Here is a 17871-nt window from a genome sequence, read left to right as displayed (position 1 = left end):
TTTGTGTAAATTGCTTTATGAGATTCATCAAAAGTACAGTATGCATAGCCTACGGTAATTTGTTGTGGGCTGACATAGCAATAAAAATACCGTTTCTCATATTGACATTGCAAAGTTGCCATCAATGCTGATACTGTTTCATATTCTTCTATGAAGTTTTGAGAATACTGAACTAAAAAGGGGGGATCCAGGTTTGGATCAGTCACAATCTCCAGTCTAGGGGGGAATTCTTACTTCAGAGTTGTTGTGAAGTTTTTTTAAAAAGGAATAGAAGAATGCACATCACCTTGAAGTCCTGCAGGAAATATATTGAACAGTAGGAAGACCAGGACACCAAGCGAACTGCATTCAAAACAGATACACATGATCTTTACCACAGCAATAGCGCCTCCTAGCTTGTATTGGTGCAATTTTTTTGCTAGTACCCTGGAATCTAAGACTGGTGCACATAAACTGAAATTATGTGGGAAATCATTGGCTAAAAATAAATACAAGATTTATTTATCATTATGTCTAAACTAGAATTTCTGGCTATCTGCTTCAAAACAAGCAAAGAATAAGAAGCCAAAAACAAATTTGGCATTGTATTCTGATTTTTAGTTGAGAATCTCAGACTGTAAACACAAAAAAGTTGCAGAGATCCTAGGTTATTTTAATTGCTCCCAGGGTCATAAAAAGTCAATGGAGGCAATGAGTGCTATTTGTAAGTAATAATTCAGAATTCAAAGCAATTTCACTTTTAAAGTGTGAAACATATATACTGTTTATCCGTATATTTATGTGTTCTGACTAAAATGAGTTTACATAGCATGATTAACTAAAAATGTGCTCCTTTATAAACCCCACTCATCTGATCAATAATGCCTAGGTCTCCATTAAGTTTTTAGTGGTCAGGAAGCTTCCAATAAATAATACTGCATGCGAATATATTCAGAAAATAATTACTGCTAATGGTACTAGGTAAAATACATCTACTCTCAAAATAATGAAATCTGCAGTATATTATACTGCATTGAATACATATGATGTGTTATCTGGTCAGGTAAAAGCAATTCCCCTATGAGTGGATTACTTCTAAAGTACTGCTTGGGAGAAAAATATTAATGAAAGGTATCTGAAAGATAAGGTGAATAAAGAAATGGAAATAAAGTAGATTAGTGCATGATTATAAAACTCAAGTACGGTAGTTAACAATGAATTAGACTGTTTTTCATTAATCAAAGTCTTAAGAACCAGAAATGTGTACTATTTAATTCTCAATTATTTAATTATTATTAAAAGGTTAGTATTTTTTTTTTATAATCCACTCTTTTAACTTTACAGGAAATTCAGATTCTGTGTCACGAATCAGGAGACCTTTTTACTTTCATAGTTCTCAAGAAGTCATGTCAGTACACATTTTATACTCTACCTCCTACTCTAGTTGTTATTCAGGTTTTTATTTGACAGCAACATATTTACAACACAGCTTAGTAACAGACAGGATGCAGGCTCTCAGATGACAATATGGGTAAGATTGCCAAATGTCCTAAATAAATTGCCACTTTCTTTTTCAGCATCTTGGATGGGACACAATTTATATCAATCATCTCATTCAGTTTCCGATCACCAAAAAAGAACAAGTAAGCAAACAGATTGTTTCTTAATCAACCAAAATATTCAGTTCGTGCAGTCTCTGTATCTACACTGCAAAGATTCTTTGCAATAAATGTATCTAGAAGTCCATCTCTGAGCTCTCAAAATATGCAAGTAGATGATGGAAACAGCAGAACAGAGAGAAATGCATGTAAATAGCAAACTAAAGTGACATTTTCAAATAGCAGAAAATTAATTATCGATTAATGGCACCACTGAAAAAAGGTGGGGACTCATTACTGTAAGAGTACAAAGGACAACAACAACAAAGAAATCATCACCATTTATTACTGCTCGGTAATGAATTAATCTTCCTGAGAATTTGTTTTACAGAAAATAATTTCATCGTGGGTCTGCCATTCTCAATAGACAGATGCATTTACCTACTGTTTGGAAACATAATAAATGCACTGCCTATTTTATTTTCTTGTCACAGTTGGTTATTGATGTGAATTTCCCTTTTTTTGGTCTTCAGCATTTATTAGATACCCTTGTCCATAACCACTTCAGGTTAATACTTACCATAAGAAATACTATACTCCATGCTGTACCATACAAATTAAATGAGATTCCATAATTTCAAAATTTAAGAAACTCTGGCAAAACACTGTATTAAAGCGTAAATAAATAACAAAAAGAGGCAGAAACTGTATTGACTTTCTATCTAATTTAGCTATCATATACATACCTGAGCAGCCTACAAAAACTTCTTCCATAGCTGAGCCTCTGACTAGCTGCAGCCACGCTGGGTGGGAATGGAGGACGTGATGGGAAGTAAGCTAGCGCTGCAGAGAATATCACAGCCACAATGCCAAATTCTATGGGGACACAATTAAAGAAACCAGGAGGAAAATGGATTATAATAAAATACACATACATTGCCCAAAAATAATGCTACCAACTTGTTTTAAAATGCAATGGAAAGAACAGAGAATATGATCTGGAAATCAGCTTACTAGATCCATGGAATGATTACATAAATATTGTCTGATTGCAATCCTCATTCACTGAACAATCATTGACGGTCTCATCACCTATCCTTTCAATAAACAATAGCAGTAATTGGCATTCATCACAGAAGTGGAATAAAATGACAATGGTATACACTGAAGTCATTTACATAAATTTTAGTTTAAAAGGGTCGATATATTTATTTTAAGAATTAATAGCAAACTAAAGCTACAAATTCAAATAACAGAAAATTAATAATAAGTTCAATGGTGTAACTGTTAAGGGACTGAAATGAATGAGGAAATAAAAACACTTTAAGGGAAAGGAAATATAGGAGACTTTCATGAGTTTTTCCTGAAAGAAAATTGCAGTTACTCTATGCAAATCAACGCTGAGCTATATTTTCGTCATGTTATTGAATGTAAGGAAAGTTAAGCTGCAACAAGACTGTCATACTCTAATTTCAAATGAAAGGGGTGAGCAACATATACCAGCCAGCAGAAATAAACAGTACAGCAAATCTTTTGATTAGTCAAACCCTTGGTTTAGCAGACTCAAAATGCAAAAACAAAATCTGCTATATATGTTGTACAAACATAAAATATACAATTCTTAAAATCCTATTCCCATTTTATGAATGCATAGAATATGTAAAATGCACAAAAACCCATTTGGATTTACCATACATTCTGCCTTAACAGAACCCCTTCCCTCACTAGTAGGTGTTTAATCTCTGTTAAATTGAAAATCTATTGGATTATGTAAAGAAAATGAACTTTTGAACACAAATAAATAATAAAAGAAACCTTCACAGAGAATTCATAGAAACAGATAATGAGTCTACTGGAATACATCACTGTGCATATAATTTGATTTTCTAAAGATAAAGGTACAAACCATCTGGATGCTTCAGAGAAATGTTTAAGCATCCAGATGTTCTTGAATTCAACTTCCATTGACCATGCTGTGCTGGGAACTGTAGTTCAGCAATATCTGGAAGGCTACTTCACTCTTACTTCAAATGAAATCCATGTAACAGAAAACTGACTACAAAAATATTTCTCTTTTCTTTAATGTAGTCAGGAATGGAAACTATATTGACCTGTTTATTTTAAAGAAGAGTTGAAGCCTTTACTCATCTGCCATGAGATCTCCAACGAAGCTTCTCTAATGCAAAACCCTAACCCAAACTTCAACTCCTGTTTTTATCTATATTTACACCCATCAGAAGCATTTACAATGCAAATTAATAACTGGACCTTTACACTTGAAGAACGTTGAAGTGGAGTACCTACAATAGGGCAATCTCTACTGCTTTGAAACTTCCTTAAGTAGGAAAATTTGGGACAATTGAGACTAAAAATACATCTCTAACACGTGTTCCATCTCAGATACTTCAGAATATGACATTGCTACTGGAACCAAGTGACATCAATGAATTGTGTAGGTGTGAGTATATCTTTGAGTCAATGTTGAACTGGCAACTGCCGGGACTAGTGCCTATAGTTTTCTTGGCAAGATTTTTGGAAGTGATTTGCCACTGACTTCCTAGGGCCGTGATGGCAAACCTATGGCACATGTGCCTCAAGTGGCATGCGGAGCCATGTCGCCTGGCAAGCCCGATGTCGCCTGTTCCTCTTCCAGATTTCTGCCGTGTGTGCGTGTGCAACAATCAGCTGACCTTCGAGCATGTGGCAGTGCTGGAAACTGGAAGAGTTGGTTTTCTATTTTCCGGCATGAGCATGTGTGCCGGCCAGTTGATGGTCGCATGCACATGCATGCCAGTAACCAGAGGACTAGCTGGCTGGAGCACATGCGCACATCAACAACTGGTAGTTCATTTTCCGGCACGCATATGCCCCCTGGGCAGCTCCTCTTCCAGGTTTGCAGCCCTGACAAGCGTGCACACTCCCTTTTTGGCGGTGCCAAAAAGGTTCGCCGTCAATGTCCTAGGGCAGGGGTGTCCAAACTTGTGGACTTCAACTCCCAGAATTCCCCAGCCAGCATGGCTGGCTGGGGAATTCTGGGAGTTGAAGTTCACAAGTCTTAAAGTTCCCAAGTTTGGACACCCCTGTCCTAGGGCTTAGAGAATGATTTGTTCAAAGATGCTGCTGGCTTTGTGCCTTAATTGGACTAGAAGTCATAAGCTCCTGGTTTCTGTCCTCGTGGCTTAACTATTATGCGAAACTTGCTGCCCATCAACGGCTACAGGATATATATTCTGGCTTTAATTCCCAAATGGCCTTCCTTAGGTCATACAGAGAAAAACAGGGAAGGATATAGACCATAGCCTAAACTTGTTTCCACTGCTATTTTAAACTGTGGAGTTAGTCTATCTAGTTATTGTCAACTGAAATTTCATATTTAAGCTTATTGTGTGATATATGAAAAAGCTAATTAGAAATCAGTTCATAGACATTTTAAATTAGATGTAAATATTGTGTAGCATATGAATGATTTCATGTACTTGCTCTGCACATAGTTACAATTCATGTTTGCACAAAGCTTGGTTGTGGTACATTGATAGTTGTGACCTCATATTTTTGGGATCTACTTTCTTTCTGGCTTTGAATTCCAACTATTTGATTTTTGTTGTTATTCAAAATTGTTGGAAATAAGCAATACATATTTCAATACATATTTCAATACATAAGCAATCCAGATTCAAGAGAAATAATATTTCATTAAGAATGTTGTCAACAAATAACGAGAAAACAGCAAACAGACTTGGCAAACAACAAGCCCATTGTTTCAAGTTGCTTTAACTGTCTACCTGTATTATAATTATAATCATAAATTGATTTCAATCAGCCTCTAATCAAAATATTTAACTTTTCAAAATGCCAGCCTTTGCCTTAATTTCTTTTGTTTTCAAATATAATATTAAAGCATATTAAACAAAGAATAAAAATGTGGCAAATATGCTGGTACCAAACTAAATCCAATTAAAAACTTGTTAAGACTATAAACATAAATCTGTATGGTGTATATTCATTGAATAAATAACCTGCAAAGAAATTCCTATATGCCCTGCCATGTTTTGTAGCCATGCTGCTTTTGTGTTATGTATACTTCTCCCCTTCAAAGCAACTTAACTGCTAGTAGTATAATTTATACTCAGAGCAAATTCAGTTAATAAATGCCAACGGGTGGTGGCCAAAATAGGGCTTTTGAGAGATCAGATACTAGTATCAGCACTTTCTGAAACGCATTAAGTCCTCTTTAATATAAAAACAGCTATCCCAGTGATATTTGATGAAGCACTATGGCACAGAATGTGATGGTGAGGAAGACTAAGGAAGGCTCAGAGGTAAACAGAATGGAATATCTTGGAAAAGAATATGGTAAGTTGACTGGCACACTGCACACATTTACTTGTTAGTTGTGTATTATAGTCTCAAATCCCTTCTAAAATAAGCAACATTTATTCTGAATTGATATTTCAAATTTGATTGAACCAGTCTGTTGAATTTTGTTTTGGACAAACAATGTGTCTGCTTAAAGCAATACCAAGTAATATTACGGTAGCAAATTTTAAAGTACTTTCATAGCTTTTGTTTTAAAGGAATTAGTTCTTATGGATCTAGAGAACCAGATGAGACAAGATATACATAAAGTTGAAATAACTTTAGTAAGAACCTTACACCGATTTACAATATAAAGACACTCACAGAATTTTATATGAGGGCTGTATTTTATTGATGTCTGAAAAGCAAAACTGACAGAGAAATACCCAAAAAAGAATAGGAGTGTCAATTCTATTTTAACACAACCACATACTAGTGGAAAAATGCTTGACATGTGAATTGAATAGGTAGGGTTGGTGACATTCAAGAAAATAACATTTATAGCTAATACTAGGGTTTGGTATTTTAATATAAAAAGCAAGTAATTTTATTATCTCTATTCTTGTAGCAAGAGACATTTTTTTGCCAGATAAATCACTAGAGGGCAGTAGCAAACTCGTAACAGATATACATAATGTAGTAAAGTATAAAATCATTTATTAGATACCTGCAAACAATACAGCCTCAATGCGGTCCTTTATGTATTCAGGACTATTTCCAAACACAGGTGGATCTGCTGATGTGCTATTTGGCCCTGGAACTACCAAAGGTCCTACTAAAAATGCACATGCTCCACCGAGGTAACTGATCAATGATGCAATAGCTGTGGCAGTGGCACGCTCATCTGGGGAAAACCACGTAGTAGAAAGAAGTGGAGAAGCACTTGTTACAGTTGGGCCTGCCAATCCATTTAACAGCTGTCCTCCGTGTATTAGCCTGGAGACAAAAGCAAAAGAGAGACATCCAGATTGAATTTCCACACAAACTCCTAACAGTGCTACAAAATCTATAGGAAAACAGTTCAATTGGCATCTTTATGTTGGGCTTAAATGAAGATTTGACACATGAGCTTCAAAGGGTAGTTTCAAATATTGGCATGAAGATGATTAAAGTCAGCAGCCTTTTCAAGAAGTATATTACATTATTTTGCTGAGGTTGTAGGCACTAGCCATTAAAATAAAGCTTCCTCCTCTTCCTCTTTTGTATTATTAATGTTGTCTCATGTGAGGACCCAGAATTTTCAATATTTGCTGTCAAGTGAATCATTTTACCTGCTCTCCAAGGACAGATTAGTATTCAGTAATTATATATTAGACTCTAATATAGAGAAACCTATTAATTAAGAAATAGTTTCAAAAAAATGTCATTCCAGACTGGAACTATATTGTATATTCGAATAAGGATATCTACATCTGATGAATATGTGAGGCATAATCATTTTTAGCCATGTGTTAACTGTAATTTTTACTCACATCATGCATTAAACAAACGACAATTGAATTATGTAAAACCAAAACAGTGTATACAGATTTCAAGACTTTGATGAAAACAAAGTCAATAGCAAATGCTAATACAGAACACTGAAAAGCATCAGTTTTCATTATTTTTGCAATATTAGTGATAATGTTACATAGTACATTTTTGCAACATACATAAAAGGAACCCGAAAAAGGGGAGGAGGAAATTACATCACACTCTTGTTTTCAAAAGTAAAAAAGAGAAGCAATCAATAAAGAACAAAAGAATTAAAGAAATTTGCAAACCTTCCAGACCAAGAAACCTCGAACCAATGAAATGGATTAAACTACGTAACTGCTTAGTCTCATAATCGTCTTGTTGGGGTCTGAATGCAGTAATATGCTCTTTCTCTCCTTATTTCTCTGTCTCTGTGTCTCTGTCTCTCTTTCCCTATTCCCCCCCCTCTCTCTGTCTCTCTCTCCTGGTTGAAGATACTCCATTGCCTGAAGCAGAACACTAAAGGGATAGGAAAACCAACTGAAGCATCTAAAGCGGAGGTTCTGTTGCTTCTGACATACAGCTCTCTTCATATCTCCAAGTATCCTTGCTGTGCATGTGCACACAGACACAGACATACAATCCCAGCTCTATTGTAATTTAAACCAGTACCAAAAGTCCTTGACTTATGACCACAATTAAACTCAAACTTTGTTATTAAGCAAGATAGTTGTTAAGTGAGTTTTGTCCCATGCTGTGCCCTTTCTTGCCATAGTTGCTAAGTGAGTTACTGCAGTTAAGCTAGCAACATGGTTGTTAAGTGAAGCTGGCTTCCCTGTTGACTTTGCTTGCCAGGAGGTCACAAAAGGGGATCATATGACACCCCGGGACACTGCAACGGTGACAGATATGAACCAGTTGCCAAGCGTCCAAATTTTCATCACATAATCATGGGGATGCTGCAAATGGTCAGAAGTGTGAAAAATGGTCATGTCACTTTTTAGTGCCATTGTAACTTCAACAGTCTGTAAATAAATGGTTGTATATTAGGACTACCTGCATTGCGTACAGCAATACTGCAAACACTGGCTCTTCCAATTTCATAAAGGTCCTGAAATTTTTTTTAAGAACTATGTGAAAATAATTTGAGTAGGAGTTGCTTCTAAGAAGTAGCAGCTCAATGCAAGAAGGCTTACAATGTCAGCTGGCCATTCTGACATGTGGAAAAACTAAGCTCCGGGTGCAGGATCAGACCAAGGTCACAGAAGCATGACTTCCAAGCAAACTGTTCAAATAACTAGCTATGGGTTTTGAATAATGTGATGATCAGTTACTCTCTAGTAAAATCTTGGACTGCTCTGGGATTGCTGAAAACAACAGAGAAAAATCTCTTGGCTTTGGCTTTTCAGTTCATACCCAGAGGTTGCATTGTAAGAGACCTCAGGTCAGGTGGCCGTAAAAGGAAATAATAAATAAATACATACATTCTTGTTGCATGTGATGGTATCAGATATGCAGGATGGCAACACGTGTGCTTTTTACATGGGAACTGAATGACTGATTTGGCTGTTTCCCTTGAGAGACAGGATATAGTATTAATAGGCTCTTACTGTCACTGCATGTCAATGTTAATTTTTAGTGCCAGTTCTTGACAATCCTGTTGCATGAAATTTACAGTTTATTATCTGGCACTATTGATAGTAAATTTTACAATTATCTATTCTGCAGCATATTAAATCTTGGTTTTCTGTTGTTCCTTTTCTGAGTAATGTTTACAGAACTAGGTACTCTTGGTAACTTCAGTCTGCAGTATATCATTGAACTCTTATCTATTACAGCCCTTTATTCATTTATCAATTGAAGATGGGAGTCCATTTATACTAGTAACCTCAAGCAAGGAAGAAGTAATGCTGGGGATTGGATAAGCTTAGCACAGAGTGGAAGAGATTCAATTTACAGCTATTTCTTTTCCAGGTTCTTTCCATAAACAGAAAATTTTGCATTATACCTACCACTAGACTTCACCATTTTTACTGCTTTTTATGCATTCCAAATGTTTCATATTTGTGGGATAGACACTGTGAAATACACTGTCTAGATAAAATCTCTCTACCATGCATTTGAATCAATTTCACTGATTTGTGAACTCTGAATTAAACTGCTTTCCGCTTGGGGGTAAGATCACTTACCTTATCTTTTTAGAGACAAAATGAAAGAAGTTATTCAAAATATAGCTTTACATACATAGCAATCTATTACTAATGGGAGAGCCAAATTTGCCGTGGCTAATATAACTGACAGAAATATGAATCCAATAGGACCTGTACACATTTTGCCATCTGCGCCTTCTGTTCCCTGTAGCAGATTTCACCCTGAAAAGGCTATCATAAGTTTTTCATATAGTCCATCACCCACTCCAAAAACTGCTTTATGATTTAAAATATTTATTACGGTTATTCCTCCTCCCCTTGTTTATGTTGTCCAGAAGGAGTAAAAAAGCAACTGCATTTTTCTTCACATCTCACACTGCAATTTAAGTCGGTAATGTTAAATGCCTTTTATATGAAAGATGAAGATTGAAAGACAGTTTTGTTCGCTATCTGCTCCAAAAGGAAGAAAAAAAAACAGCATTTTTAAATATGGTCAAACTAAGAGTAGCATTTTGATCAATTCCTGTACTCAGGGCTCTGCTCTTAGGTTTGTGTGTGAATTTTCCAATTTTCATTTAATTATTTTTAGATCTCAAGCAATGTGGGGAGTAGTGAGAGTTCAAGACTAGGGTTTTTCATAATATGCTTGAGGGCAAAATCATGGAAGACAATATGAGGCCGTTTGAACAGAGTTATGAAATAATCAATTATTTAACCTTTCCCTTGAGACAGAGGCTCTTATTTTATTTTAGTAAGTTTAGTATTCATACCAAAGGCCTTTATTTAGCATCCATTTTGCATTAACTTTACTTTTAGTATTAAACTGGGAAAGCAAGATTTGCTTCAAAGAGCTGAAGTGAACTGTGTATGAATACATCAAAACTTTTGAGCTACGTAAATCATCATTGTATTTCATCAAGTCTAAAGTCAATTTGTCAAGAGGCATGGGGTGGAGGCTAGGTAGCAACGACACACTGTTTGTGCTAATATTTGCCTGTTAGTAATGCAGAGTTTTTATGTGCTGGCCTCTTAAAGGCAAGATGAAACATCTACTTATTTGTCTTTGGAACAGAAAAGGAAGAAAAATGGCTGAATCACCACATTTTTTATTTATTTAAAAATTTAATAAAAATAGTATACCAAATTAGCCAGGATGAGTAGATTATATTTGCTTTCTAAAATGCAACAAATACATGTTGTTGAAAAATTGGATTTTTTTAAAAAACTGTAATACCGCACAAGCAGAAACACTCAGACACATAGTTTGCTTACTCATAGTAGACACGTGGTAATTCCATAATATTAGATTATTAATAATCAATAATAATTATTAATCATTGCAGGACCTTTTGAGTTTGTCAGAAATGAAGGAATGTAGAAGAGGTCTTTGAGCTGAACTCCTCTGTGAATTTCAGAAAATAAATGAAACTAACACCACTCTCCATTGCATTCCCTCCCCTCCCCCTCGAGAATGACAAACCAGCTTCTGTTTCATTGTAGCTCATTACTTGGGGACAAAATTATTCCCAAAGTTGTCCTGCAGAGGATTCAAATTTGTCCTGCAAGGAAAATGTTTTCCATCGTGTAATGAACAAATTTTGGTTTAAAAATGCTGGCTTGGCAGTACATTAAATTCAGCTGCTGTTTTCATTTGTTTGTTTGATTTAAGCACCACCTGTCTCCAGTTTGACTGTGGGTGGCTCAAGATATAATATAAAAAGAGAAAAATGAATATACAATCATATAGAAAATATTAAACAAGATGGCATATATCAGTGATGGCTAACTCTTTTGTAATCGCATGCCGAAAGCGTGCGTGCATGTGGGAGCACCCATAATGCAATGCGCTTGTGACACCCCCCATGCTCCTCCCCCCACGCATGTGCGGCAGAGACCCGAAAACCATCTGGCCGGTGAAGCTGAGCTAGGGCAATGGCTCGCGTGCCCACAGAGAGGGCTCTGCGTGCCACCTGTGGGCATGTGTGCCATGGGTTCGCCATCACGGGCATATACAGTCAACCACACCAAAATATATCACACAGTCAAGTTCACATAGTGGGATTCGAACCACACAAGCTGGGGAGAAGAATCAGATATTTTAACAGCTTCTGGTACGCCATCTGGGTGAGAGTTTATTTGAAGGGACCTGAAGTGAGTGTTCATTTAGCTATTTTCACTTCTCTATGAACAAAGAAGACTCCAGGAATATGGTCTATACCAGTCAAAAATCTTTTTTTTTTTTACTTTGTGAACATTGTTTTATTTTGCTATTAAATTGGATTAACTGGCCCAATGTCACTCAGTGTATTTCTCTGATTCAGGGTGGACTTGACCCTGGCTGTCTCCATTGTCAATCCAACCCTTTAATCACCATACTAGATTGGATTAAAACCCAAGAAAGTAGAAAAACTAGAATTAAATTTGAAAAAAAATTCTTAAAACAAAGCTTTGCATCATGTTGTGTAGTTTCACATTTTTCTAAAAGAAAAGTCAATTCTGTCATTATATCCTTAGGGAAGAAATTTATGTTCTTTACCAAACCCTTTACTTTAATCTAATGAGCATTATACGTAGGTATAGAACCATATATGCAATATGGTATCCAATATTAATTTACGACAGATAGCAATCATGATTTATTTATAGTCAAACTAAGACCAATCTTCATTCTCCTTAAAAGAATAAGATGGGTTATTTTTTTGCGAAAGGAACATCTTCCCCTTCATACATACATATATACATACACACACACATAGATACATACATACATACACACATACACACACACATATATACACATACTTGGGATTGATTTTCAACATAACTAGACCACAATATATCATGGGTGGTCGGCAAATAATTGTGCTTATTGATAATACAGTACTACATGAATAACGCGAGAACATTTACTCCTTTTTGCAAGGTGAAAATACTTTTATGCAGAGGCATTATGACTTGAATGAGGAACTACTCTTAAATTGGGGAGAGAGAGACCGAGACAGAGAAGCAGACACAAACTATTTCAATTCAGAAAGGTTTTGATGCTGAGCATGAATAACTTGGCTCAAATGCATTTGGCCATCCTTAATGTTGTTATTTTACTGAAAACTTTAAGGAGTCCAAAATGCAGTGGGCTTTCAATTCTGAAAATCTTGTTATTTAGAAACTATTTGACTGACAACTTGTCAAGCAAGAGCCAAAGATTTGCAATAAAGCAAATTCTGCCATTACAGGCCAATTCCATGGCATTTCTGTCAACATTCTGACAGTGAAAATGCAACAGCATAATGATACAGCAAGACCTCTGACAATACAATGACAAATTTTCTCAGACTTTCACATCATAATACTGTGTTATTGCAGACTGTCAACCTCTTGAAAATGTTTCTTTGGTCAAAGTTGCATCTAAGTTCAAAAGACATTGGCATGGGGAATCAGAGCTACACTGAGATAAGGGGGGGGGGGGAGATCATCCAAACATTTTCCAAAACAAAACAAGTAAACAGTAAACAATTATTTTAAAGATAGACAAAGGAGCGTTTAAATGACTTAGTGGGCAAGTTTTCTTTAATATGAATACAATACATATAAGTATCAAGAAGTGTTTGGTAAATAGCCACTTGTCTGGTCAACAGACAATTAAGCAAGAAGTTACTAGATGTTGAAACACAGGGAGCTCTTTCTTAAATATCAACTGCATTTACTTCAAAGAAAAACAACTCTGAATTTAAGAGGATTTCCCCAAAAAGAAGAGTAGTAAGATAATCCTGACAAAGATACTATGTAAAGCCAGCTCCAGCAAAATAACAACCTTAGAATTTCTCTGTTCCTATGCAATAAATGTATGCATGGAATATTTGTGTATCCTTGTGTGCGAATAAACTCATATATGTATCTGCCAAACACATATTCCCACAAAGGAAAATTTTATTACACTGATATCTCGCTTTCGACTGGTTCAAAACTTGTCAAATTTGGTACTCGACTTAGTTTGACATGAAATGTTGCAGTACTCGTCATTTGTTCCGTACTCTTTTTTTAATTGTCCCTTTTATTAGTTTATAATATAAAATACAAAAGCAAATAATTGGAAAAATAGGGGAGGGAAATGGAATGGAAGAGTGTAGAAAAGAAGGGGGAAAGAAAAGGTGTTTGTTTGGTACTCGGTGTGCAATAGGAAGAGGGGTGATGGCTGTGGAGAATGGGATAGGAAGTTGATCATGCTGAGAATGTTGCTGCAAAAGGAAACAGTGGTCAGCTGCAGAGGGCAGACAGGAAGTCACCCGTGCTAGAATAGGAAACGGGACAGACAGAAAGTTCGTCCCAGCTGAAACAAAAGATCACATGGTGAGTCACGTGATTTGTTTGGAACTCATTGTTTTTAGTACTTGTTGCACTTTCTGGGAACCAATTAATGACAAGTATTAAGATACCACTATAATGTGTGTATATCTGTGTGTGTCATTTGTGTCGGACTCTTGGCCAAGTTTTCTTGTCAAATTTCAGATGTGGTTCTTCCTAGGGTTGAGAGAAAAGGTCTGGCTAAAGTTCATAATGTAGATTTGTGCCTAAGACAGGACTAGACCTCAGCCTCCCACTTTCTGCCCTGATGCCTGAACCACTATACCAAAGCCCATGAATTAACTACTAATTCATATGAATTGCTTGACAAGCAAGAGACCCAACATGCAGACATAACTGACCACCATATGCATATGCCAAGCATTCATTCTTATATTTAGCAACATTCAAATATCTATCAACACCCCTACCTCCTTCTGTGGGAAACGGCGGGGGGTGGGGGGCGGAGGGAGTAGGAAATGATCAATGTGAGGTGGAGAAAATATAAAAGTAGAAAGAAAAAAAGAAAAGCCTCATGTAGGTGTTACAATAGGATGAAATTCACAGGCACACAGCTTGTTTGTTGCAGTAGCTAATCTTCAGTCATATCCTCCAGGGTATCCCTTCTTTGCACTAGTAATCTCTGCAAGAGATGTGCAGTCTTTCCCAGTTAATTCCAAAATGTGCTTCGGAGCGTGCTGGAACATGACACACAGCAACAGCCCAAAACACTTCGAAGCACTTCCAGCATTTTCCCAAGATTTTACATGACTGCCTCTTTGTAGCAAGGATCCTGGGAGAAGGCATTGCTATTTCAAAAACAGATGCTACATTTTGGTCCTGTGTGCACCAAAATACATTTTGGAATCCAATCTAAATGCATCACGTAGGTCGTAGGACTCATCTGCATATCCTGTTCATTTCAGTATGTGAGCTTATCAATTCCTGAATGTGGGAATGCATGCTGTGGTTCTCAGCCGGCCTCTTGCCTATTGTGAAGGCAGCCTCTGCTGATCTTTTTTTGTTGCATAATCAAAAGTAGTGTTTTCTAATCTCTCCAGGCAAAAATGGCACTGGGCCATATGGCTACTGGGTTTTATTTCTTCCAGGCAATGCCTCCACTTCAATTGGCTAATATATGCCAGCCTTTCCCTCCAGTCACTAGTTGCATCCCGCCGCTGCCACTTTATCCAGGGCTGTTGGATTAGTGAAACAGGGTCCTTTTTTTTAACCAGTCCACTAATAGATGAAGATTACTTAAAAGATTATGGTAGGATTCTTCTAATTTGGCTGCTACAGCTGCAATCGACAGCAAAATGCTTAAAATGATTATTAAATCTTTAAAGGGGCATTTCTCTCTGAGCTAGTTCAATGTGCTAACCAATGCTATAATCTATTTTTCAGCATCTGCACTCCATGCCACATACATTTCTAGATTTACAGAGGTCTAATTATGAAGTTTTCCTTCTTAAGATAAAACATAAGACATTTTAAAATCAATACCCCCAGTATGCTAATGGCATAACTTTTTGAAGCTAACAAATGTTCCTAAAGTTTAATGCTTGTAGTAGAAAAAAGAGCGTTGGTCTTACCTGAACGTGTCTTTTAAGTAGAGTAGAGGGAGGGGTAACATGAGGGTTTTGTCACAGCCTGATTGGTCCATTAGACTGAGGGAAATTCTTCAACCTTCCTCCTTTCCCATTGGCTCCCAGTTTCCTCGATGTCGAAGTTCCGCATCTGTAGTCAAATACAAGAAGACCCAGGAACCTCCCGGCTCTCCTCTAAGCCCGGCCCTACAACTAACTAGGGTGGGTAGTGACCTCTCCCTCTACTCTACTTAAAAGACACATTCAGGTAAGACCAACGTTCTTTTTTCCAGTAGAGTAGAGGGAGGGGTCACATGAGGGACATACCCAAGCTATGTCCCAGGGAGGGAAACTCCTAGGGCCCAGGAGGAGGGATGGCCGCCACTCGCTGAAGGACTCGCCGTCCGAAGGACGCCTCCGCTGACGCGTACGCGTCCAGTCGGTAGTGACATATGAAGGGGGTCGGGGACGCCCAGGTGGCAGCCCGACAGATGTCCTCGAACGGGGCCCTAGTGGCCCATGCCGCAGTGGTAGCAGCGCTTCGAGTCAAATGAGCCGTTATGCCTGTCGGGGAAACCTGGCCTGACACTTCGTAGGCCGCTACTATGGCTTGCCACAGCCACTGGCCGATGGTTGCAGAAGATACCCTGGCCCCCAGGGACCCTGGCTGAAAGGAAACAAACAGGGCCTCTGACCTGCGGACCTCTGACGTCTGCCTGAGGCAAATACATAAGGCACGGCGGATGTCCAACCGGTGCCAGAGACATTCCCTTTCGTGTGAAGGGGCCGGGCAGAAATTGGGCAGGATAATCTCCTGAGCCCTATGGAAAGGGGTGTTCACCTTTGGAAGAAAGGTGGGATCAAGGCGAAGAACCACCCTATCCTGATGGAACAGACAGAGGTCGTCCCTGGACGAGAGAGTGCCCAGTTCCGAAATCCGTCTAGCTGACTTGACAGCCACTAGGAATGCCACTTTCAGGGAAAGAAACCTCAGATGGACCGTACGGCGAGGCTCAAAGGGAGCCCCCGTCAATGCCCTGAGGACCAGAGGGAGATCCCATGTAGGGAATCTATGGATGGTGGGTGGCCTGAGGTTCGCCACCCCTCTGAGGAAGCGTTTACTTAGGGAGGAATGAGAAAGGGAGTGGGATCCCTCCCCCGCAAGACGGTGGACAAGGCGGCCACCTGACGGCGAAGAGCATTGTGAGACAAGCCGTCCTCCAAACCCTTCTGTAGGAAGTCCAGGACGTTGGAAGTGGAATTATAGATCCGGGTAGTTGACGGCCGCCTGGAGGCCTCTATGGTGTCTATGACCCTGGAGGAGAGGTCAGCCGACCTCAAGATCCGCCGTTCAAGTGCCAGGCGGTCAAGTGGAGCCACTGGGGCTCCGGATGGATCAGGACCCCCTGACACAGAACAACCTCCTCCCGAGGAATCCTCCATGGTTGGGAAACTGAAAGCTGAACTAGGTCCGCAAACCACGGTCTCCTGGGCTAATAGGGGGCTAGCAGGATAACGTGGGCCCCCTCTGAAACTATCTTCCCGACTGTCCCCGGGATGAGGTGGATGGGAGGGAAAGCATACAGAAGGCCTGGGGGCCACCTGCTCCGGAGGGCGTCCGTGGCCTCCGCCGTGCGTGTCTGGAACCGGGAAAAGAATCTCGGCAGCTGCATGTCGGCAGGCGTGGCAAACAAGTCTACTTGTGGGGTACCGAACCTCTGGCATATATTCTGGAACAGTTCGGGCAGTAGTTGCCATTCACCATTGTCGAGAGTCGCTCGGCTCAACCAGTCTGCTTGGTGGTTGGCCTCCCCTGAGATGTGTTCCAAGACCAGGGAGGCAAGGTGTTTCTCTGCCCAGGAGCTGATCTTCAGAGCCTCCAGCAGGAGAGCCCGAGAGTGAGTGTCCCCCTGACGGTTGGTGTGTGCCTTCATGGTGACATTGTCTGTCAGCAACAGCACATGTCGTCCTTGCACCAGGTCCTTGAACTGTCGGAGGGCGAGACGCGCCACCTTCAGCTCCAGCCAGTTGATGTTGTGCCTGAGATCTGAGGTGGACCAACGGCCCTGTGCCATCCTGGAGCCCATGAGGGTCCCCCAACCGAAGAGGCTGGCGTCTGTCATTACAGTCACCCTGTCCGGCTCCCAGAACGAGCAGCCTTGTTGTAGTGCCGGGGATAGCCACCACTGGATGAACGTCCGGACCTCTGCTGGAAGCCAAATGGTCCGGGAGGGAGTTGCTCAACTTCCTCTTCTGGAAGGGGATCAGGGCCCACTGGAGAGCTCATAGGTGGAGACAGGCCCACGGGACTATTCCGATGCATGATACCATCTTGCCAAATAGCTGAGACAAGGTGAGGATGGAAACTGACCGACTTCTTCGGACTGTGGACACCAGGCGCCGGAG

The 17871-nt window shown here is 39.2% G+C and overlaps 1 protein-coding gene across 1 annotated transcript in view; it reads right to left on the bottom strand.

Annotated features, from left to right (window-relative positions):
- Window positions 1–17871, bottom strand: part of SLC49A4 (solute carrier family 49 member 4) — a 90348-nt gene that overhangs the window by 49491 nt on the left and 22986 nt on the right. Inside the window, exons 3-4 of the mRNA XM_081938798.1 lie at window positions 6601–6869; window positions 2324–2453 (exon numbers count right to left, since the gene is read on the bottom strand). Coding sequence (XP_081794924.1) covers window positions 2324–2453; window positions 6601–6869 — 399 coding nt within the window. The remainder of the gene's footprint in view (window positions 1–2323; window positions 2454–6600; window positions 6870–17871) is intronic.

Source organism: Natrix helvetica (genome assembly GCF_964273705.1).
Source record: "Natrix helvetica genome assembly, chromosome: 1".
Taxonomy (NCBI): Eukaryota; Metazoa; Chordata; class Lepidosauria; order Squamata; family Natricidae; genus Natrix; species Natrix helvetica.
The sequence above is the reverse complement of the archived record's forward strand: the minus strand, read 5'-3'. Positions and strand labels throughout refer to the sequence as shown.